General features: G+C 43.0%; 1 protein-coding gene across 2 annotated transcripts; it reads left to right on the forward strand.

The window, feature by feature from the left end:
- The first annotated feature begins 6,673 nt into the window (after nt 1-6,673).
- Nucleotides 6,674-22,988, forward strand: LOC146368668 (uncharacterized). 2 transcript variants are annotated; one of them, XM_084912237.1, is made up of 2 exons: nt 6,674-6,933; nt 20,629-22,988. In XM_084912237.1, exons 1-2 carry the CDS (start codon nt 6,762-6,764, stop codon nt 21,807-21,809), a joined length of 1,353 nt encoding a protein of 450 aa, XP_084768363.1. In that variant the 5' UTR covers nt 6,674-6,761; the 3' UTR covers nt 21,810-22,988. The 2 variants fall into 2 exon arrangements, with proteins under 2 accessions (XP_084768363.1, XP_084768362.1); XM_084912236.1 differs by lacking the exon at nt 6,674-6,933 and adding an exon at nt 13,038-20,451 and having other exon boundaries at nt 20,629-20,717.
- Nucleotides 22,989-24,998: the final 2,010 nt, after the last annotated feature.

A 24,998-nucleotide genomic window follows, 5' to 3' on the forward strand; every position in this document is an offset into this window, starting at 1 on the left:
GATTTGAGATACCGTATGAATTTGACGTTGTTGAGCCTGCATCCGCTATAACTGGTTTAAAGGGGATTGTGCTAAAATGATTTGCATAAAATTAAGGCATGAAATGAAATCCCTTTGCCTTAGTTAAAAGTGGGTGAAAGGGTGTGGCTGGATATCAGCAGATTTTATCTTAAAACAATGTTGGATATCTAAGGAGGAGAGGTGTAGACAAGCAGGCACTTGACAGAGCATAAAATGGAAGGTCTGCGGGCGTTCTGGGTCTGTTCTGGCAGATGATCATATGATTGCATCTGAGAGGTCCACCGTTGGAAATCCTGGCAAAGACACTAGGAGGGAGCAGACCACCACTCAAATTGTGGCCTTGCAAATTGGACTTGGATTTGGCTCTCTCGCCAAGCTTCTTGCTGATTCTCTCAACACTGAGAAGATGTGGGGTCTCTCAGTACTCCTGAAGGATCGAATATTAAAGAAATCCTGCTTTCCTGTTAGATTATTTCCAGTAACATGGGACACAGAGATGGGTGGCCAAGGCGTGTTCATCCTTTCCTCCCAAAGATAAAAACAAAATCAGCATTAGCTCAGAATAGGTTAATTAACCTACATTATTATTATTATTATTATTATTATTATTATTATTATCGTTGTTGTTGTTGTTATTATTATTATAATCAGGGGTGTACATAAATGGTCCGCAGGTGCGCATTCACTGTCAAAATAAAAGACGTGCACCAGATAAGAAGTTGCAACACACGTTTGCGTACATAAGATTTTCAGGAGGAGGACAGACATTTGTTTAGAACTCTTAAAGATGTCGGAGAAGCTCCTTTAAGCAATTACTTTGGTTTTCCTCCACCTCCAAAGAAATGTCAGAAGGAGTCCGAACCACAAAAGAAGCGAGTATTCTCGGAAAAGTGGTTGCAGGAGGTGAGCTGGCTTCAAACAAATGATGAACGCACAGAGATGTGGTGCAGAATGTGCCGTGAAAATCCCACTCTAGCAGACAAAAACACTGCCTTTTATATGGACGCAAACGCGCGTTGCAACTTCTTATCTGGTGCGTGTCTTTTATTTTGAAAGCGAATGTGCACCCCTGATTATAAAGAAGTACAATTGATGTGATTTGATTATTGTTTTTTGAATATTAGTATTTTTTATTTCTGCTTTTGCTTTAACAACATTTCCTGCAATTAAAGTTTAAATTGTGGACGTGCATGTTTTAACTCTTTATGAAACAGTAAAAGGACAAATCTGGGTATTAATTAATTTTAGTATAAATAGCTCTTGCAGGTTCCCGGCGCTACGTCGGGGCAAGACGGGGCAATGCCCACTTAAACAAACAACCTTAAATCAAACTTTTAGAAGGTGGAAGAAAATAATAGATTACCCACAAAATGAATATTGAGGAGATTTACTACAGTAGCAGATTTGCTCCTTCGCTCTTTCCCTCCATGGTCTGTCTATGCGCAGGCTCAGACAGCAAATCCCTCCCCCCAGCTCAACATCCAATCACTGTTAGTATGCAAACGACAGGCAGGTTTCTCAGTAGGCAGGGCAGAGCAAAATGAAGCAGCAAGTCAATAACAACTAAAAAAGTACAACCACATTTGTACAGTCAAAGGGAAACTAGTCCAATGTTCTTCTCACAGTTTCAGTCTGGTAGAGAAGTAATAATAAGAATAATAATACATTTTATTTGTGGGTGCCTTTCAAAAACCCAAGGTCACCTTACAAAAGAACAAAATTAATAAAAGGAGCAATAGTCATAAAATACATAAAACAAGTTAAAATTGCAAAACAGAACTTGACAACAGATAAAATCAGCACTAAAGCGAATAAACCAGTTTGAGCAGATGTGTTTTGAGCTGTGACTTAAATACAGGAAGAGAGTCTATATTTCTGATGGCAGGAGGACGAGAGTTCCAGAGCCGAGGAGTAGAGCAACTGAAGGCTCTGTTCCCCATAGTGATGAGACGTGCAGACGCAACAGTAAGATGAATAGCAGAGGCGGGAAACAGTGGTGATATGAAGCAGGTCACACAAATAGGACGGGGCAGATTTATGGATACACTTGTATGTGAGAAGATTTTAAAGTTTATCCTTCTATGGGCAACCAGTGAAGCTGCTGAAGAACTGGGGTAATATGAGCTCTTAACAGAGAGCAAGTTATGACCTGAGCTGCAGAATTTTGAAGAAGTTGGAGTTTATGAAGGGACCTTTTAGGGAGACCAAATAAGAGGCAGTTGCATTAATCAATACAGATCGTAATGAGACTATGGACAAGGATGGCAGCAGCATGGGGAATAAGGAAGGGACGGATTCGGTTAATATTACGTAAGTGCAAGTATGCAGACCGGGTTATGTAATAAATGTGAGACTGGAATGAAAGAGTACTGTCGAGTATGACACCCAAACTCTTAACCTGAGGGGAGGGAAGTGTGGGAGAACTTTCAATGTTAATGGAAAAACTGTGGGATTTGGTTAAGATAGAGGCTGTGCCAATGAGTAAAACTTCTGTTTTATTATTGTTAAGTTTAAATCCTGATGGCAGCTTGTGTGTCTGCAGGAGATCCTGCATAGTTTGTGCTTCGTGCTGCTGTTGAAAGTTAAACAGCCAAACACAGAGCTTGCACAGAGGTCTTTATGGATCTGTTTTCTTTTCTCACGGTAGCCTTGCTGCTCAGAATCTTTTATTTATTTACTGCAACAAACTGACACTTTAAAGAGGAACTAAAGGCAACACTCGTGCTCTGCCGCTGGATGTGTGAGAGGCCTAGGCATAGATGAAGGGAGAAGATGGGATCAGTGTAGTTTTATGAGATGATCAGTTTGAATTCAGGTGGGTTTTGGCATAATCTGGATTATAACAGTAATGAATCTGGTTACTCTCACAAATAGCTTGAAAAAAGCGATAGGTGACATGGAGGTAGGTAAGATGCTCTGAGATGGGAGTTTGTTCATAAGATGTAAAAATGCAGACAGAAGAATAAGGCACTTAAATTGCAAATGGTTTGTAAAAAGGAAATCGTGGAAAGAAAATAGTCAGTCAGAAGAATTTATGTTGAGGAGTGATTTCGGGTGTTTCCCCTGGGGAAAATCTTAATAAAATTAGGAAAATGACCAAAGGAGGAGAGATAACTGGAATAAAAACACTGCAAGCTTTTAGAAATGGCGAAAATGTGGATGAGTTTTAGTGTGCGTATTTACGTGGCTCATCCACTCAGGTGTTATAAATGTCAGAGGTTTGGTCACATAGCTAGTTTGTGTAAAAGGAAGGCGAGGTGCGGAAGATGTGGAGGAAAATATGCGTATGGTGAATGTGGCAGTAATCAGGTTAAATGTTGCACCTGTGGAGGGGCTTACACGGCAGCGTATGGTGGTTGCACAGTAAGAAAACAGGCAGCAGAATTTCAGACAGAGAAAAGAGTATTTTATGCAGAAGCTTTGAAGAGAACAAATAACAAGGAAAGAAGTTCAGACAAAGAATCTTCTGTGTACATATATAATAATAATTTACATAGCGCTTTTCAAGGCACCCAAAGCGCTTTACAATGCCACTATTCATTCACTCTCACACACTGGTGGAGGCTACAGTTGTAGCCACAGCTGCCCTGGGGTAGACTGACAGAAGCGAGGCTGCCATATCGCACCATCGGCCCCTCTGGCCAACACCAGTAGGCGGTAGGGTAAAGTGTCTTGCCCAAGGACACAACGACCAGGACAGAGAGCCCGGGGATCGAACCGGCGACCTTCCGGTTACAGATACGCTTCCCAACCCCCTGAGCCACGGTCACCCCATATACATGTATATATATACATACATATATATGTATATATGTATATATGTCTGAGTGTATGTAACCAGTCCAACCCCTGCTGGAGTGTGGGCAGCGCTAACTTACCACAACTGGATTCGTCCTGCGGCTTCTCCTACCTCCCTAATCTCCACAAGAAAGGCTACAGGAAGCGGGGAAGAAGGAGTGGCCGTCACGTCCGTCTCAGGGCCTTTCTCGGAGCCAGAATTACAGACACCCCATCATTTTTTCCCTCCTCCCTGGATTGCCCTGATGCTAAACTGCTTACTTGTCGCTGGATTTACCCTTTCTGTGCAGAGGAGTTTTTTTGTTTCCTGTTCTCATGCTGTCCTCCTATAGCCCAGCATGAGTAGAAGTCTCTTTTTTTCCTCTTGTACTTTCCCATTGTAGTGTACATTTCAGTGTTTTTTCTTTAATGCAACCGTTCTCTGACTTGTATCCCCATGTGATGTCTGTGTTGTGTGTGTAAGGTCGGGTGGCGGGTTCATTCCACTGCATTGCAACCTGCCACTGCATGTGGCGGATAAAATGTGAACTTGAACTTGAACTTGAATTGATAGGCCAATGTTGTAATTTGGTATAAGAATTGGTGCAGTTCTTTGTGAGTTGCAGTTATTTGTTTGTGCAGTCTGTGCATTTGTTTAATTGTTGATCCCATGTGCTGATTTGTATATTGGACAGTTGCATGTGGAATAAAAGGAGCAAATGTTACAGAGGTATGTGTTTATTGTTGCGCGTCATCTGTGTCCTCATGTTTAGCCTGCCGCGGCGGTTGGTTTGGAGGAGCCGCAATACATGTAACTGTGTCACTATATATCAGCATTAGCTGGACCTCAGTTTGGTGTTTCAGAGAGCCATCTTCTGGGGCGGGCCTACGGAGGAGTGCTGAAGATTTCCCTGTGAGGGAGCTGCTGGTGAAGATCTTGAGTCCTGCTTGATCAGTATGATGAGCTTCAGTGTTCCTGTTGTTTCTTAAATGAAGCCTCTCTCAGTGGGTCAACAGAACATCTGGCACAGAACAGCTGTGATGAAAGAAAGGGAAGAAGTTTCTCCAAACCTCTGGACCCAGAAACCCAGCTTGGTCCTGATGGTCTCCCTCACTAGTTTCTCCCCAGGGTGAATGTAGCTGTTGATATAATATGGACTCTTATTATTAAATGAAAAGAACAAATTAAACTACACTACTGAAACCTTCTGCTGCTGTTTCTATGTTACCAGGCTGTAGAGGGCTCTGAAGATTAAAACACTTTTAGATCCATTACACTCACAGTCTTAAATGTTAAAATCTCAAAGGGGTGGGAATGCACGTTTGTGTCTGCGTGTGCCTGTTCGTCTGTGTCTATATGTCAGGTTGGGTCTTAGACTCAACCTCTCTGGGTACATCTCAGGCCCTCTAAAGTACGGAGGCCTATCTCCCCTCACCACACTCCCTGCCGGTGGCTGATGCCCTCAGACGTTGGTGTGTTGGTGGTCCTTGTCGTCTGGGGCTGGGCGCTCATGTATGTACCGGCTCACTCCTGGTGGCCGATTGGCGGGGCCGGGCGCCTGCGGCCCGGCTGGGCTCCTTCCGGGGGGTGGGATGCCCTCAGGCCTCTGGCCTCTGGGCCTGAAGCTCGGTCCTCTCTGGCACAGCTGGCTGCCGGCAGAGCCCGCGGGCACGCCACTGCAACCCCCTCTGGCCTCTGCTCCGTAGCTGCGGGGTGACCTCTCGTTTGGGGCTCTACTCAGCTCTTCCCAGGAGGGTGGCACGGTTCCCCCCCCTTTGGTGGTCCTCCTCGGGTCCTTGTACTCTGGGGCCTCTGGATATCTGGGGCCTGGATCTCCTCCATACCTGCTTCATACCCTGGTGGACGGGGCTATGGCTCCCCACACTCCCTAGCAGATCGTTACATGGAGAAACCTTTGGAATACAAGCATGCTGACTACACCTTTCTTGGCTGCTGCCTCAAAGCACATTGTGCGCTGTCTATCTTGCGTGCTGCACAATATCGTTTATTATTTAGTATCTACTGTTATCTACTGCTAGCTAGTTTATTGTGATGGTGCTGTTTTTTTTATTATGTTGCTCTTTTTTTTTTCTCTTTCTCTTCTGTTTTTTTTTCTCCATACAGGTGATCCAGGCGTTTTGTTTGTTTGTTTGTTTGTTTTTTCTTTCTCCCCACCCTTCTCACCGTCTCTTCTCCCCTTTGGTTTTCTTTCTCTCCCTCTCTTTCTTTCATTCTTTCTCCCTGTCCTATCCCCCAGTCATGTCTGTCCCGTTTGTAGCAACCGAAAATAAAATAAATTCATAATTATAATAAAGGTCAATCAAATGGACCAATATGGCAAGGCCATGATGATCCACTTGGTAAAATAAATCCGCTTGGCATCTTTCTTGGCCTTAAGACAACAATTCTGATGGCTAAAGATCCAAACGGGACACAAAAAAAAGAAAAAAAAAAAAAAAATCTCAAAGGACAGCATTACATTTTTGATTAACAGTAACTCTGGGCCTCTGTGGAGTGTGCAGCTGATCTTATCGCTGTCTAAAAATGGATTAAAAAAAACCTAAGGAGTGCTGAATTATTCAAAAATACAGTCTATTAGAATAACAGGTGTGTAGCATCGCTAACTAGCTGACAACTAGACCCCAACACATTGTGTATGCTAGCGGCTGATCTAGCAAACGAGTTAACAACAAAGCATCTCCAACTCATGTTTGCATTGAGTTGGAGATGCTCTGTATCTCATTTTACAACTGTTTAGTGACAATAAAGACATTCTATTCTAAAAGATGCTCTGATCCACACTCCAGTCCAGAAGGTGGCGGCAATGCACCTAAAGTTGTTTGACAACCGCCAAAAAAGATAGAAGAAGAAATTCTGCCGGAAGCTCACTGGCACAGGCGGAAGTAAACAAAGCAAAGGGTGGCATTAATATTACAGTCCCACGTGTGCTGTGGCAGCAACAATGCCTTCAGTTCAGTATCTGAGAGAGTTTATCAACGAGCGACTAACTGCTGCTGCTGAACAAATATTCTTGGAGTTTGAAAAAACGATCGTCCAGTACGAGGAAGAGATCGACCGTCAGCGCAGACTGCTGGATATCACCTGGAAACCCCAAATCAAGCTGCACAGGACAGGTGAGTGTCCCTCTGAGGGAGGATCCTAATCACAGCTCTGCGGGACGTTTCTGATTGTGAGGACTTTTTGGAGATGTGAGCTAACAAAGAGCAAACAGAGGACAGGACTGCACTGCGCTCCATTCAAACAGCAGGCGCTGAAATCAGCCTGGATTTCTCTCTTGATTATTTAGTGAAACAAAGTTAGGATTAGGAGATTTGTGAGTCTGGTTCAGAGGGGGACCCATGTGCCGAAAAGCTCCCGGACGTGTCGTGGTTGCATTCCGACCTGGGCCGTTTCCTCCCCGCTCTGTCCCGCTTTTCCTTTCTATAGAATAATTCATGTAATGCTTTGTAATCAGGCCGGATTTGAGCATTTTATTCAACCTGAATTCATCACCGAATGAGTTTGTTTAGGCGGAATCATTTTAAACAGCTTCATGTTTCCTGTTAAGCTTTTTTAAGTGAATTTTATTCATCAACAACAATATAAACAAATACGGCACCATTAGTTGTGCAATACATCTGTTTATACACAAGGCTGAGCACAGTAGCGGTTTTAGATACGGGCGACACTGGCGGTTGCCCGGGGCGGCATCGTGGTGGGGGGTGGCATCACGGGCATCGGCAAAAAAAAAAAAATGCTCGTACTCATGCTGCCCCGACGTCATGCCAGCGCATGTTGTGAATGTCACAGGCACCGATCGGTTTTCTATCGCCCATTTGCTGGGAGTAAGGGCGCCCTCCGTTTGCGAGGTGCGCCTGCTGCTTGCGGCACAGGGAGGGGAGGGGGGGGGGGCGGCGGGGGGTTCTGTGACCGGCTGGAGCAGCATCTAATAACCAACTCGCAAAATAAAAACAAACCAACAAACACGAAAACACCAGACATTATAATACAGACTTATAAATTACACCGATGTTTTTTCGAAATTCTATACACGAAAAGTGAGCGCGAGAGCCCTCGGTGCGCCTGCGCGCTGCTGAAGTCAAAGTAAACTTTATTGTCATCTCCGCTACATACAGTCCAGTATATAGAGAGACAAGACGACGAGGCTCCAGTTACAGCAGTGCAAGAAAATAAACAATAAATATAAGAAGAGTAAGAAAATAAATATACACTTTAGGACTCGGGGTAAAGGGATCAATAACAATTTATAATTTACAGTTTGATGATTTAAAGTCTCACACACAACCCGTCGAAAGGGGAGGGGGGCCGGCTGCTTCCAAATAGAGCGCATTTCATTTATAATGTTGTAAATCCAAGCCCATCATGTATTCATGATTTGAATCCTGGGTTGTGTGAAATCTCAAAAAGGAACCTTAGACAAAGTGAATCTGTGAACTAAGGTGTAGGTGTGTTAGGTTATGTTGTGGTGATCCTCGAGTTCAGGGATGGGTGTTCATACTGGAGTGCAAAATTAAAACCAATGGAAGATGGACAAGAAAAGTTCAAAGCCATCAGGTGCTCAGTTTAGAAAAAAGAGAAAAGAAGAGGAGGAGAAACGAGCAAAAGATGCAGGTAAGCAGATGTGTGATTGGATAATGGCAGGTCATCCTGAAACAATCAGAATCAGAATACTTTATTAATCCCTAAGGAAATAATGTGGGTTACAGTTGCTCCAAGAAGAAATGGTAAAAAATAGCAACAGTAACAGACTAAACTCCAAACAATACATTATGTTACAGATTTTAATATTAATTAATCATTGTCAGTTGTTGATTTGTTCTGTTCTCATTGTATGACGAATTATGATGGCTGTTTGGTAGCTGGTTGCATACAGTGCATACTCTCTCTCTTCATGTGTGTGTGTGTACAACAGTTTTATGTTAATGTACAATCCTTAATGTTTTGTCTGTGTGTGTGGGGGGGGGGAATTAAAGGATTTTTAGGGTGGAAAATACGTTATACAGAAAAAAGAATATATCGGAATATATATCGTTACCGCACATGCTTCTAATTATACCGTGATATGGATTGTGGGTCATATCGCCCAGCCCTAGTTAGTCGCCAAACCAACACCAACTAGATTTTTAAATCTTAATATACAATGAGTAACAGTAGGGTGGACATTAGGTAAGGCTGCACTTTTAGCAGCAATCTCTTATAGAAAACCTTTCCGCACATATATAAAAAAGGTCAGCAGCTCCAAACCGTAGTGAAGGGAGCCCTGGCTAATATGTCGGGTTCCTTGTTGGGCTCATAGCCGAAAACTAGCTTTAATATGTTGTCTGGGTCGACTTTGCTAGCGAGAGACAGAGAGAGGCATTGAAAGGCTGCTCCAACAAAACTTATTGTTTTGGAGGAAAACACGAACACGGTGTACAGTCAAGTCCTAATAGCATACTTACAACTGGGCTTGTCAGGCACTCTTTTTGGCTGCAGTGGTTATTATTATATTTGCATGCTTCCAACTCCCGTTTCTGCTCGGTGACAACTCGTCAACTCTTTTCCCCTCTCCCTTTTCTCCCTCCCTCACGCTCACAGACATGGTGGCTGTAGCTCAGGAGGTAGAGGTGGTCACCTACTGATCGGGAGGTTGGTGGTTTGATCCCCGGCTCTTCCGGTCTGCATGTCAAGATACTAACCCCGGAGTATGAATGTGTGTGAATGTCGTTAGTAAGCACTATGTATAGATAAAGTGCTTGTGAGAATGGGTGTGATTGGGTGAATGAGGCATGTTGTATAGAGCGCTTTGAGTACTCCGTGAGAGTACAAAAGCGCTATATAAGAATCAGTCCATTTACCATTTACATAACTGGTATGGCAGTCCATTCTCCCTGCAGCACAGACTACACTGCCCATGAGGCTATATTCTTTAGGGTTATGCCTGTAACACTCCAACTATTGCCTTCATATTAAATAATTTTTTGAATAATAATTTAAAAAAATATTTTAAATTATTAAAAAATATTTCTTCACTTCATGGGCCGCAAGATTGAGACACAGGCATTAGAGCCTCTTAATGCGGGTTTTGTTTGGGTTTCCACCGATGTGGAATTACCAAAAATAGAGAGGGCATAGCCTAACATGAAACAGGAAAAGACTGCCGTGTAATCCATTTATTTCAACAAAGTAACTGTATTCTGAATAACTTTTTAAAAATGGTGACTGTAACAGAATATAGTCACTCAAATTTTGTATTTGAAACACACAATGCCAGTGCATGTATTCCGTTACTCCCCAACACTGATTATCTGACTTACTGTGGCTTTTAAAGTAATGATTAAGTTAGCGCAGACCTATGGTACAAAGCTTACAAGTAGAGAGGTTTACCATATTTACCGCCAAGTAGGGCTGCACGATTTTGCATAAAATGAGAATCACGATTTTTTGGCTTAGAATTGAGATCACGATTCTCTCACGATTTTCTTTTCCAATATAAATATTTATTGCACTTATTAACTGCACATCAACTTCGTAACAGTTGAGACTGAACATAAAAACAATAAATAAACATAAAAACAATAAATAAACATAAAAACAACAAATGTCTCACGTTTTGTGGTTGCCGCAGAATGTTGTACTGCTTGAAATTCCGTCTCCACCGTTGCTCGACACTGCGTGTATAGAGCAGGTAGTGCAACAATAGAAAAATAGTTGCGGGACGGCACTGTGTAGCGCTTGTCTAGGGTGTTGATCATTTTCCTAAATCCCTCGTTTTGCACAGTGTTGATGGGAGCCATATCTTTGGTCAGGTGATAAGTGATAGCCTCCGTAATTTCTTTGTGCCTGCGGGAGTTCGACGTGTATAGGGAAGCGCTGTATAAGGTTCCCGTTATTGATGTTTGGGTGGTTGACCGGGACGGATTTTCTCCTGTCACTTTCTCGTCATCCCTGACGTGTTCTCCGTTGTTTTTTCCCTGCTAATTTTAGCATCACACGGCACAGCTTCTGTATCACGTGGTATAAGGCTCCGCCCTTGTCATTTGTTGAGCAGGAAGAGTGAGCGCTTGTTTTCATGCAGATTACGTCCCGGATCAAAATGCGGTACAGTCGTCGTCGTCTTTTTTTTTTTTTTTTTTTTTTAATCGTTGTCATTTGGAAATGAGATCGCACATAAGTATGAATCGAGATCGCGATTTTCTAACGATTAATCGTGCAGCCCTACCGCCAAGTCTTGTCCCATGGAGGTGTTCCATGGAGGACCCAACTCCATGGGACAAGACTCAATCTGCATCTAAAGGACAAAGGTCACTCTTTCAGGGATACCAATGTACACATATTGGACAGAGAAGATTAATGGTTTGAATGAGGAGTAAAAGAAGCCATTTATATCCACTGTGCGCGACCATCTTTGAACAGAGAAGGTGATTGACGACACTGTGCCATCTATAATCCAGTTTTGAGATCCCTTCCCAGACGCCTAAACACCCACTCACATCCTGGGCCATCTGACCTCAGGACATCACATGATAAGGTAGACCTACACCCGTTTTTACACCTTGGCTCATGTGATTAGGTGGAGGATCATTAGGGGGTCCACTGTCCCTCTCAGGGAGGGGGGGGGGGCACTCCCACAGGGCTGAAATCTGGGACTCCCCACCACTTGACCCTAGAACTGAAGAAGCTTCTCGGATGAGAGGTGAAACGTCTTCAAGCAACTTAAAGGAGTCCTGACACTTTTTTCCATGCTCCTTAGACCACTGAGACAGTTAAATAACTCCTTGGTGGCAGAGCCCCTGGGGTGGATGAGGTCCACCCCAGGGGCTTTAATGCTTCGATCTTAAATATGATCAACCTATTCAAAGGAGCTTGCAAAGAAAAGCGTCTGGACTTCTTTAAGTTACTTGAAGACGTTTCACCTCTCATCCGAGAAGCTTCTTCAGTTCTAAGGTCAAATGGTGGAGAGTCCCAGATATAAACCTAGTGGGAGTATCCCCCCACAGAGGGACAAAAGGACCCCCTGATGATCCTCTAATCGCCTGAGCCAAGGTGTGAAACTGGGTGTGGGTCCCAATCAGCCAGAGTTTCGGGTGTGTTCATTGTGAAACCTGGCCCCACCTTATCATGCGAATTCCTGAGGTCAGATGGCCCAGGATGTGAGTGGGCGTTAAGGCGTCTGGGAAGGGATCTCAAAACTGGATTATAGATGGCAGAGAGTTGGTGTCGTAAACCCCCGCCTCTGTTCAAAGATGGTCGCTCACAGTGGACATAGATGGCCTCTTTCACTCCTCTTTCAAACCATCTGTCCTCTCTGTCCAAAATGTGAACATTGGCATCCTCGAAAGAGTGTCCTTTATCCTTAAGATGCAGATGGACTGCTGAGTCTTGTCCTGTGGAGGTGGCTCTTCTGTGTTGTGCCATGCGCTTGTGAAGTGGCTGTTTGGTCTCTCCAATGAAGAGGTCTGGGCATTCCTCGCTGCACTGTACCGCATACACCACATTGTTAAGTCTGTGTTTTGGCGTTTTGTCTTTCGGGTGAACCAGTTTTTGTCTGAGCGTGTTGCTGGGTCTGAAATGCACCGGGATGTCATGCTTGGAGAAAACTCTCCTAAGTTTTTCTGATACACCGGCTACATAGGGGATGACAATGTTGTTGCGTCTGTCCTTCTTATCCTCCCTCGCTGGTGTCTGGTCTTCTTTTCTGTGCCTTTTTGCTGACTTTAAGAACGCCCATTTAGGATAGCCGCACGTTTTGAGTGCTTCCTTTACATGTGTGTGTTCCTTCTTTTTTCCTTCAGGCTTAGAGGGAACATGTTCTGCCCGGTGGTGTAGGGTCCTAATTACTCCAAGTTTGTGTTCCAAAGGGTGATGGGAGTCAAAGAGGAGGTACTGGTCCGTGTGTGTGGGCTTCCGGTAAACTTCGATGTTGAGTTTGCCGTTCTCTTCAATGTGCACAGCGCAGTCCAGGAAAGGCAAACAGTTGTCCTTTGTGTCTTCCCTGGTGAACTTGATGTTTTTATCCACAGCGTTAATGTGCGCAGTGAAGGATTCCACTTCTTGTGTCTTGATTTTGACCCAGGTGTCGTCCACATATCTGTACCAGTGGCTGGGTACTCTTCCTTTGAAAGAGCCAAGAGCCTTCCTTTCCACTTCCTCCATGTAAAGGTTGGCTACAATAGGTGACACGGGGGAGCCCATGGCACAGCCATGTTTTTGTCTGTAAAAGCCTTCGTTGTATTTGAAATATGTAGTGGTGAGGCAGAGGTCTAACAGTCTGCAAATCTAACTCCACCGACTTCACTGACAAGGTCCAGAAACTTACCCTGGATCCAGATGAAACCATGGTGTCCTTTGATGTAGTCTCTCTCTTCACTTGCATACCCACCACGGAGGCCGTGGAGACTGTCAGAAAACGACTACAAGAAGACAGCTCCTTGGAGGACAGGACCAACTTCACACCCGATCAGATTTGCACACTGTTAGACCTCTGCCTCACCACTACATATTTCAAATACAACGAAGGCTTTTACAGACAAAAACATGGCTGTGCCATGGGCTCCCCCGTGTCACCTATTGTAGCCAACCTTTACATGGAGGAAGTGGAAAGGAAGGCTCTTGGCTCTTTCAAAGGAAGAGTACCCAGCCACTGGTACAGATATGTGGACGACACCTGGGTCAAAATCAAGACACAAGAAGTGGAATCCTTCACTGCGCACATTAACGCTGTGGATAAAAACATCAAGTTCACCAGGGAAGACACAAAGGACAACTGTTTGCCTTTCCTGGACTGCGCTGTGCACATTGAAGAGAACGGCAAACTCAACATCGAAGTTTACCGGAAGCCCACACACACGGACCAGTACCTCCTCTTTGACTCCCATCACCCTTTGGAACACAAACTTGGAGTAATTAGGACCCTACACCACCGGGCAGAACATGTTCCCTCTAAGCCTGAAGGAAAAAAGAAGGAACACACACATGTAAAGGAAGCACTCAAAACGTGCGGCTATCCTAAATGGGCGTTCTTAAAGTCAGCAAAGAGGCACAGAAAAGAAGACCAGACACCAGCGAGGGAGGATAAGAAGGACAGACGCAACAACATTGTCATCCCCTATGTAGCCGGTGTATCAGAAAAACTTAGGAGAGTTTTCTCCAAGCATGACATCCCGGTGCATTTCAGACCCAGCAACACGCTCAGACAAAAACTGGTTCACCCGAAAGACAAAACGCCAAAACACAGACTTAACAATGTGGTGTATGCGGTACAGTGCAGCGAGGAATGCCCAGACCTCTACATTGGAGAGACCAAACAGCCACTTCACAAGCGCATGGCACAACACAGAAGAGCCACCTCCACAGGACAAGACTCAGCAGTCCATCTGCATCTTAAGGATAAAGGACACTCTTTTGAGGATGCCAATGTTCACATTTTGGACAGAGAGGACAGATGGTTTGAAAGAGGAGTGAAAGAAGCCATCTATGTCCACTGTGAGCGACCATCTTTGAACAGAGGCGGGGTTTTACGACACCAACTCTCTGCCATCTATAATCCAGTTTTGAGATCCCTTCCCAGACGCCTTAACGCCCACTCACATCCTGGGCCATCTGACCTCAGGAATTCGCATGATAAGGTGGGGCCAGGTTTCACAATGAACACACCCGAAACTCTGGCTGATTGGGACCCACACCCAGTTTCACACCTTGGCTCAGGCGATTAGAGGATCATCAGGGGGTCCTTTTGTCCCTCTGTGGGGGGATACTCCCACTAGGTTTATATCTGGGACTCTCCACCATTTGACCTTAGAACTGAAGAAGCTTCTCGGATGAGAGGTGAAACGTCTTCAAGTAACTTAAAGAAGTCCAGACGCTTTTCTTTGCAAGCTCCTTTGACTACGATGACCTGGATGACTGAGAACCTTCACAGACATGATCAACCTATCTCTAACAATCAGCTATGTACCACAGGCCTTCAAGCTGGCTGTAGTTAAACCTTTACTTAAAAAGCCATCTCTAGACCCAGCAGTCTTAGCTAATTATAGGCCAATCTCCAACCTTCCTTTCATATCAAACATCCTTGAAAGAGTAGTTGTCAAACAGCTAACAGATCATCTGTAGAGGAATGGCTTATTTGAAGAGTTTCAGTCAGGTTTCAGAGCTCATCACAGCACAGAAACAGCTTTAGTGAAGGTTACAAATGATCTTCTTATGGCCTCTGACAGTGGACTCATCTCTGTGCTTGTCCTGCTAGACCTCAGTGCAGCGTTCGATACTGTCGACCATAATATCCTATTAGAGCGATTAGAACATGCTGTAGGTATTACAGGTACTGTGCTGCAGTGGTTTGTATCATATCTATCTAATAGACTCCAATTTGTACATGTAAATGGAGAGTCCTCTTCACACACTGAGGTTAATTATGGAGTTCCACAGGGTTCAGTGCTCGGACCAATTCTGTTTACACTATACATGCTTCCCTTAGGCAGCATCATTAGAAGACATAGCATACATTTACACTGCTATGCAGATGACACCCAGCTCTATCTGTTCATGAAGCCAGATAACACACACCAATGAGTTAAACTGCAGGAATGTCTTAAAGACATAAAGACCTGGATGGCCGCTAACTTTTTGCTTCTTAATTCAGATCAAACTGAGGTTATTGTACTCGGCCCTGAAAATCTTAGAAATATGGTATCTAAGCAGATTCTTACTCTGGATGGCATTACCTTGGCCTCCAGTAACACTGTGAGGAACCTTGAAGTCATTTTTGACCAGGACATGTCCTTCAACTCACATATTAAACAAATATGTAAGACTGCTTTCTTCCATTTGCGCAATATCTCTAAAGTTAGAAATATCCTGTCTCAGAGTGATGCTGAAAAACTAGTTCACACATTTATTACTTCCAGGCTGGACGACTGTAATTCATTATTATCAGGAAGTCCTAAAAACTCCCTGAAAAGCCTTCAGTTAATCCAAAATGCTGCAGCAAAAGTAGTGACAGGGACTAGAAAAAGAGAGCATATTTCTCCTGTTTTGGCTTCCCTTCATTGGCTTCCTGTTAAATCCAGAATTCAAAATCCTGCTCCTCACATACGAGGTCTTAAATAATCAGGCCCCATCTTATCTTAATGACCTTGTAACCATATCACCCTATTAGAGCACTTCGCTCTCACATTGCAGGCCTACTTGTTGTTTTTAGAGTATTTAAAAGTAGAATGGGAGGCAGAGCCTTCAGTTTTCAGGCCCCTCTTCTGTGGAACCAGCTTCCAGTTTGGATTCAGGAGACAGACACTATCTCTACTTTTAAGATTAGGCTTCAAACTTTCCTTTTTGCTAAAGCATATAGTTAGGGCTGGACCAGGTGACCCTGAATCCTCCCTTAGTTATGCTGCAATAGACGTAGGCTGCCGGGGGATTCCCATGTTGCATTGAGTTTTTCCTTTCCAGTCACCTTTCTCACTCACTATGTGTTAATAGACCTCTCTGCATTGAATCATATCTGTTGTTAATCTCTGTCTCTCTTCCACAGCATGTCTTTATCCTGTCTTCCTTCTCTCACCCCAACCAATCACGGCAGACGGCCCCGCCCCTCCCTGAGCCTGGTTCTGCTGGAGGTTTCTTCCTGTTAAAAGGGGGTTTTTCCTTCCCGCTGTCGCCAAAGTGCTTGCTCATAGGGGGTCATATGATTGTTGGGTTTTTCTCTGTATCTATTATTGTACGATCTACTGTACAACATAAAGCGCCTTGAGGCAACTGTTGTTGTTGTGATGGGGTGGTGGTTCCCATCTTTAAGAAGGGGGACCGGAGGGTGTGTTCCAACTGTAGGGGAATCACACTCCTCAGCCTCCATGGGAAGGTCTATGCCAGGTTGCTGGAAAGGAGAGTCCATCCGTTAGTCAAACCTTGAATACAGGAGGAACAATGGTGTTTTCATCCTAGTCGTGGAACACTGGATAGATCCTTCTCAAGGATACTTGAGGGTGCATGGGAGTTTGCCCAACCAGTCTACGTGTGTTTTGGTGATTTGGAGAGAGATTCAGCCGTGTCCCCAGGGTCTTCTGTGGGGGTGCTCCAGGAATATGGGGTGACTGTCCTATTGCTGCGGGCCATTCGATCCTTATGTAATCGTTGCAAGAGCTTGGTCTCATAGCTGGCAATAAGTCGGACTCGTTCCTGGTGGGTGATCGGCTCCGGCAGGGCTGCCCATTGTTCGTTATTTTTCCCCCCCCAAAAAATCAAAATGTATTTCTATAGCACATAAAAATACAACAAAGTTGACCAAAGTGTTTCACAGTCGGTCAGAGCAATAGCATAAGACAGAATTAAAAAAAGAAACAGTTTAAAGGAGGGCAGGAAACAATTGTTTGAAACAAAAACTAGCCACGAAATAACATACTAGTTTATATCAAAAGCGACACTAAAATAATACGTTTTCAGACGCAATTTAAAAGACTGGATGGACTCGGAGGAACGAATATAAGGAGGGAGGTTATTCCAGAGTCTGGGAGCTACGACGGCAAAGGCCCGATCACCTCTGGACTTCAGACGAGACCTTGGTTGCATCAGGAGCATTTGATTGGAAGATCTAAGTGCCTTATTAGGGATATACAAATGAACGAGTTTGCATAGATAGCTGTGATCCAAATTATTTTAAATTTTAAAGGTAAGCAAAAGAATTTTGAAATTGATACAATAATCAACAGGGAGCCAATGTAGGTTGGCTAAAACTGGTGTGATGTGGGCATAATTTCTAGTACCAGTTAAGAGACACGCAGCTGCGTTTTGAACTAACTGGAGCCGGTGAATAGAGAAAAATAGGAGGCCCAAGTAGAGAGAATTACAGTAGTCTAATTTGGAAGTGATAAAAGCATGAATGAGCTTTTCAAGGTCCTTCAAAGTGAGGCATAGTTTTGCTTTACATGTCTGACGCAGGTGGTAGAAACTGTTTTTTCCCACAGGAGAGATCTGTTTCTCGAGTTTAAAAGAGCTGTCCAGGAAAACACCAAGGTTTCTAACAGTGGGTGAGAGATGGCTAGCAAGGAGCCCTAAGGCATCAGTTAGTTGTTCCAGCGGGGTGTGACTATCAAAAACTATAACTTCTGTCTTATCCTCGTTCAGTGTGAGCGAGCTACATGATAACCAAGTTTTGGCCTCATTTAGACAGTCAAATAGGGGTTGCAAGGAAGTAGAGACATCTGATGTCAAAGGGAAATAAAATTGTATGTCGTCGGCGTAGCAGTGAAAGGAAGTGTAATCCCAACGGCAGCATGTGTTCTTTTTCTTTATAATGGGTTGCACGACAGCGTGCTTAAATACTGACGTTACACAACCTGATGACAGTGATATATTCAGTAACAGTTGGATACAGGGACCAACAGTGGGCAAAGCTTCCTTAAGAAAACGAGAGGGAAGGATATCATGGGGGGAATTCGAGATTTTGAGATGATCAATTATAGCTGTTAAATCAGAATCAGACAGTGGCTGGAACTGTTGAAAGACAGTCTAGCATTCAGGGACTGGAACAGGGTCAGAAACTAACAATGATTGAGATGAGAGAGATGCCCTCAGAACTGAAATTTTGTCAGTGAAATATTTAAAAATTTATTACAAAGTACAGGGGAGGCATCCCTATAAGTAAAGGGGCAAGGGTTTATCAAGAAATTAAAAATACTAAAAAGGGCTCGGGGATTATGGCAGTTAGACCTAATAATACCAGAGAAGAAGGCAGATTTAGCAGCATGTCCAGAGAGACATGGAGTTTATCTTTTTTCCATTTTCGCTCAGTACGTCGACACTCACACCCAAGGGCGCGGGTAGTGTCATTAAGCCAGGGTTGGCGTAACATTTTGGCACATTTTGTCCTCAGAGGTGCCACCGAATTAAGAATGTCGGCGCATCTAGTATTAAAAAGGTTGGTAAGTTCCTCCGCTGATAAATCCGCAATACCATTAACATCAGAAAGAGGGGAATCAAGAAAAGCAACAGTGAAATGAGCAATTGACTGAGAGCTCATCGAGCGCATTTGCCGTAGAGAACCATCACTATACAAATCAACATTGTTAATAACAGTATTAAACAAAATGGTCCGAAGTTCTGAGGTTCTCCCAATTTAAAGCGATCATCGATCGGAGAAAAGAAAAGGATAATGTTTAATCGTTTCCCATACAACTTTATCCGTGATGTCCGTGATGCAGATATCCAAACCATTTGACAGTACCAAGTCGAGTGTGTGACCTTTTGTGTGAGTTGGATCACTTACCCACTGGGTGAGTTTAAACGAATTAATAAGAGTAAGGAAGTCTTTGACTAGTGAGTCGTCTTTGCAACAAACATGAATGTTAAAATCGCCAACAATTAAAATACGATCATAGCGTAAGACAACACTCCCCAGTAAGTCAGCAAATTCAGAAATAAAATCCTTAACAAATTTCGGGGGGGGCAATACACCACAGCACAAAGAAATGAAGGGATGCGGTTCAGTTCCAATAACTGCACCTCGAAGCTGGGGTACAGAACAGATGACAGCTGCCGACATCGAAATTTGTTTTTAGAAACTGAAGCTAGCCCTCCACCTCTGCCAGTGGTCCGGGGTGAGCTCAGAACAGTGAAATTGGGTGGAAGCAGTTCTGAGAATGAAACTTGGCTTCACCAGGGCGAAGCCAAGTATCAGTCAAGAATAACAAGTCAAGTCCGGATGAGCGAATAAAAGCATTTAAGACAAAAGTCTGATTAGCCAGTGACCTCATGTTTAACAAGGCCATCTGAAGAGTGGTCACACTGTTGCTGGTGCTCCCCCACCCCAGGGGTGGACAGGATTTCTAGGCTTAGCCAAGTGGCAGAAGGCTTTCACTGGGGTGGGCTCAGAGCCTCATCTCTGCTTTTTGCGGATGATGTGGTTCTGTTGGCTTCATTGGGTGATGGCCTTCAGCTCACTTTGGAACGCTTCACAGCTGAATATGAAGCGGTGGGAATGAGAATCAGCACCTCCAAATCTGAGGCCATGGTCCTCAGCTGGAAAAGGGTAGAGTGCCCAATCTGGGTCGGAGATTAGTTCTTGCCTCAAGTGGAGGAGTTCAACTATCTCGTGGTCTTGTTCACGATTGAAGGAAAAAGGGTGCAGGAGATCAACAGATGGGATTGGTGCTGTGGCCACAGTAATGTGGACGCTGTACCGCTCTGTTGTGGTGAAGAAAGAGCTGACTGTAAAAGTGAAGCTCTAAATTTACTGATCAATCTATATCCCTACCCTCACCTATGGTCACGAGCTGTGGGTAGTGACTGAAAGAATATGATTGTGGATACAAGCGGCGGAAATGAGCTTCCTCCAATGGGTTGCTAGCCTCTCCCTTAGAGAGAGGATGAGATGGTAAAATGTTCTAAAAGAAAGAAAACAAGGATTGACCAAATAATGTTTTGTATTTTGGTAGTTAGCAGTGTCCATATGCTGCTCTTCTACTGCGACTCCTGCGCTGCTGACTTTTGAAATCATTCTGCTCACTAACTGTGGGGCAAGGCCATTGATACATGTAAAACTCAGTTTTTTAAAAAAGGGCGAAAGGAGTCATTGGCTCAACAGTGCTTGGACTGGACAGCCTAACAGGCTGGCTACAGTGCTAAAGAGAAACCTGGAATTGTTCTCATTTTATTCTAAGGTAAATAAAAAGATGTACTAGCTTCATGGAGTGCTTTTTTTAAAGACATCAGCTTGTAGTTTAATGATGGTTTACCCTTATTGCTGTTCTTTAGTTTATTTAAAAGTAAATTTGCTTCTGTTTTTCTGGTATAACATCATATCGCTTTCTTTGCGTTGTCTCCTTTTGTCCCTCCAGATGTCTTACAGCAACATGTTCCTAAGAAGGAGGTGGTACCGACTGAGCAGCAGCTCTGTAATCAGGATAACAACTCCAGTCTGAAACAGGGGAAACCAGAATCTCCACAGATTAAGGAGGAACCGGAGGAACTCTGCAGCAGTCAGGAGGGAGAGCAGCTTATACTGAAGGAGGAGACGGATACCTTTATGGTGACCGCTACTTGCGACAAAAGTGACCAAACTGAAACAGGTGGGCAGCAGCTCCTGTTTCTAAGCTCTGCTGTAGCAGAGAACCAAGATCAGGGACGAAGCGAGAAACTTGATTTACAATCAATTCGATTTACGAACAAAAGTCACAAGAATGAAGAAGACCCGACAACATCAGGGAGTAGGTGTAACTTTGATAAAAGTACAAAGTATCTAAAATGTGATGTTTGTGGAAAAGTATTCCGGTATAATTATGAAATGACAAGACATTATAGAATCCACACAGGCGAGAAACCGTATTCATGCACTATTTGTGGAAAAGGTTTCGTATGTACTGGCTCTTTGGCAAAGCACAGAAGAGCTCACACAGGTGAGAAGCCTTATTCTTGTATAACATGTGGGAAAATGTTTGCTTATAACAGTGATTTACTGAAACACATGCGGACTCACACAGGTGAGAAACCATATGAATGTAAAACATGTGGGAAAATGTTTGCTTATAATGGTGATTTACTGAAGCACACAAGATCTCATACAGGTGAAAAGCCATATCATTGTAAAACATGTGGGAAAATGTTTGGATACAGTAGTTCTCTGTTAAAACACATGGGAATTCACACAGGTGTGAAACCACACCATTGTAAAACATGTGGGAAAATGTTTGCTTCTAATAGTGATTTAGTGAAACACACGAGGATGCACACTGGTGAGAGACCATATCATTGTAAAACTTGTGGGAAAGTATTTGGATATAGTAGTTCCTTATTGAAACACATGAGAATGCATACAGGTGTTAAACCATATCATTGTAAAACTTGTGGGAAATCGTTCACCCGTAACTCTATTTTGACAGAGCACATAAGAACACACACAGGTGAGAAACTGTATGAATGTAAAACATGTGGGAAAAGGTTTAACTCTAGAACTCACTTGTTGCGCCACATGAAAACTCACGCTAAGCGGTGCACTATCGATACAAGATTATTGGCTTAGTGAGCTGCGTTGAGCTAAAAGTCAGAGGTTTGTGTCACAAAAGTTGCTTTTTTTAAAATCTGGTTTTAATTACCCTGTTCAGCTATGAATAATTGAAAGAGGTATGAATATAAATATTCATTTAAAGATTATGGTAACTTACACTGAACACATAAGCTGTTAAAGAGCAGGTAAAGTTGAGAGGTTTAACTGGAATGTGCATATATTCATTAAGTATGCAGAAAACGTGGAAATGTTGTTGTACTTGATTCTCTGCTGAATCTGCTGCTAAATCTGTTGCACTAATTTAATTGTAGCTATTAGAAGATGGATCACAAAAAACAATACAATTAATTTAGTTTGCAACAAAGTAAAGCAAATATTTTCTTGGGCTTTGGAACTATAAGCTTTAACATTTAAATGGGTCCAGTTTAAAGTATCAGAGCTCTAGTGAGAGCCGAGCGCACACTCTTGTCATATTTTCAGCAAGTGTTTTATTGGTATATTTTCTTTATGTTTTCTATAAATTTTTAATCATTTTATCGACATCTGATAATGTCTGTTTATTCTGACTGAGATTTTAGTTTTGTTAATTCAGTTTATATAAAGGAAGCCTGGTGTGTTGATCTTCATTGATAGTATATGCTTTTTTTTCTAAAGGGGGGTGCTCTGTATCGCAAAACTGAGCTGTTTCTATGTTTTTCCATCTAAATCTTAAACATGGTGCTGTCCACTGTGGTGATGATGTGGTTGACAGTCTATCAGAGAGTAAACCATTTACACTCTCACCTGTGGTAAATATAATCACTGTTTAGAACAACATTCATGTCTTTGGACTGTGGGAGGAAGCTGGAGTACCCAGAGAGAACATGCAGACTCCACACAGGGAGGCCTGAGCCCACCAGGACCTTCTTACTGTGATGGGACGGTGCAAACCACTGCGACAACGTGCTGCTAGTTTCTTTTTGAATAAATAGAAGATCTTTGTTTTGTTTAAATTGGGGTGGTCTTTTGTATTCATATTTGTTTTGTTTATTTAGCTCATTTAGTGCATTTATATTAATTTACTGGTATTTTTAAGTTGTTTAAGAATCCAGACTTGCTGTGAGAACCTCAGGTTCAAAGATAGATAGGTGTAAGCGTAACATTTTCATTTGTTGTTCTGCAAGCATTAAATAAAGCACTAAACCTGTAGTTAAACTCTCCTGTACTTATTGTATATGGCCAAAAGGTTTCTTAAATGTCTGTCTTCAGTAAATACAGATTTTTTCTGTCTAAATCAGGTCTTTATTTGAGGCTTCTAAGCAGTAAATTGCTGAGCCTTTTCCTGCTCTCTCTCTCTCTCTCTTTATGTATGTATCTATGTATGAAAGCCATAATAAAAATGTGGAAATATAGTGTATATACAGTTTCATGTATATTTTACAAAGCCTCTTGTTCATGGTTTTGGTTTTCTTTAGTTCTTTGTAATTCTAGTCCTTCCTTACTTAGTATTTATCTTAGCCTGTGTTTAGTCTCTGGTCCCATGTCTGCTCAGGGTTTTCAGCCTTACACAGTCTTAATGGTCCACAAGGGCCGCGGACCCCATAACCGCTAAGGCCGGAAGTGCGAGGCTTGTGAAATGGGATGGTCTAGCCTCGGTCGCGCTGCCCAGGTTGCCTAGCAACCATGATACTAACAGCTGGAAACGTTTCATACAGCTTTGTTTGACAGAAATGAAGGAGAAAACCTTTTGTTCATTTGTTTCTACATGAGCTTTGTGTGATTTTAATAAGTATCTGAGGCTGAGACCACGGGACTGTGAAAACATGATTATTGGGCTTCATTACTGCACTGAACACCCATTTTAAGATTAGCTAGTAAATAACAATTAGCTAATGTTGTTCATGAGACTAAAGTCATCTCACTTTGGTAATGTGAATATAATATGGCCAATATTAAAGTTATTACAGCAGTGAACTTGGACTCTGTGTCAAATACTGAGCTTCAGTAAGATTCAAGATTCAAGTTGCATTTATTCAAATTTCCCATCACCTTAAATCTTCACTCAAAGATAAGTATCTTTGACAGTGTATGTCTAGATGTATTATATATAAGAGACAAATATATTGTTCATTTAATATGTTGGCATTATTACTTTTGGCTCAATGCTTACATATATGTGTAAAAAGAAAATGTACGAGCTGTGATAACTGTTTCTGATAGAATGAAGAGTAGACTGACATATTAAATATTCCTTTATTGGGTGAGAAAATCAGACCATGTCATAACTAGGGATGGGTATCGTTTAGGTTTTATCCGATACCAGTACCAAACCGGTACTTTTGAAACGGTGCCGGTGCTTAAACGGTGCTCGAACCGGTGCTTAAAGAATGAAGAACAAAAACTTTGTCCAAAAACCTCTTATGTTTAACTGTTTTTTTTGTAAAAAGATAACAATGTTAGCCTTTTCTGCAGCTATAGGGGATTTATGGTATCACTCTTGGCTGGAAGCAGTGCTTAAGCAATGGGGGAAAAAAAAACAACAACTTTGTCCAAAAACCTCTCATGTTTAACTGTTTTCCACTTTTTCTTTGGTCATTTTAGCCTTTTTGGCCAGGGTGAAGGGAGTATCTGCCATCAAACAAGAAGACAGCCGCACGTAACTACGACGGTGTTTGCTAGTTCACCTTACGTGCATTAATTTAATAACGTGGTTAGCCTACTCAACGTAAATTACACACGAACAACATTAAGCTACTCACGCAGAGAAGAACGGCTGCTGCTGCTGCCATCATCATCCGTCATCATTTCTGCTACACTGGCAGGGCTAGGGGCCAGGACTCTCCTCTTCGGGTTTTTGGGGGATGTTGCTAACTCCGGGACCAATAACAGGCACCACACCCACAGTAGATGTGCTCAGTGTGAGGTCTTGCAGCAAGCTATCAAATACGGTGTATTTCTAGGCTTTTAAAAAAACGCTATGCGTCGCCAGGTGTTTCATCAGATTCGAGGTGTTACCTCCTTTTCACAGTATCAGCTTAAAGCACTTGTTGCAGGCTGCTGAGTTTGCATCTTTTGCTGTGAAGTACAGCCAGACTTTTGACCGCTTCGCCTTGGGCGTTTTTAATCTGTAGCTCTGCTCTAAAAGAACGTACGTACCTGGGCCCGCCTACTATCCTCGGAAAGGTAAAATGATTGGCAGGAATCCAAAGTGTATGGCATCTCAGG

The sequence above is a fragment of the Perissodus microlepis genome, chromosome 18 (genome assembly GCF_051167445.1).
Source record: "Perissodus microlepis isolate ML-2025 ecotype Zambia chromosome 18, ASM5116744v1, whole genome shotgun sequence".
Classification (NCBI taxonomy): Eukaryota; Metazoa; Chordata; class Actinopteri; order Cichliformes; family Cichlidae; genus Perissodus; species Perissodus microlepis.

Excerpts from the sequence above, each read along its gene's own strand:
- LOC146368668 (XM_084912236.1), top strand. The coding sequence starts at position 13,138 with ATGGTGTCCTTTGATGTAGTCTCTCTCTTCACTTGCATACCCACCACG.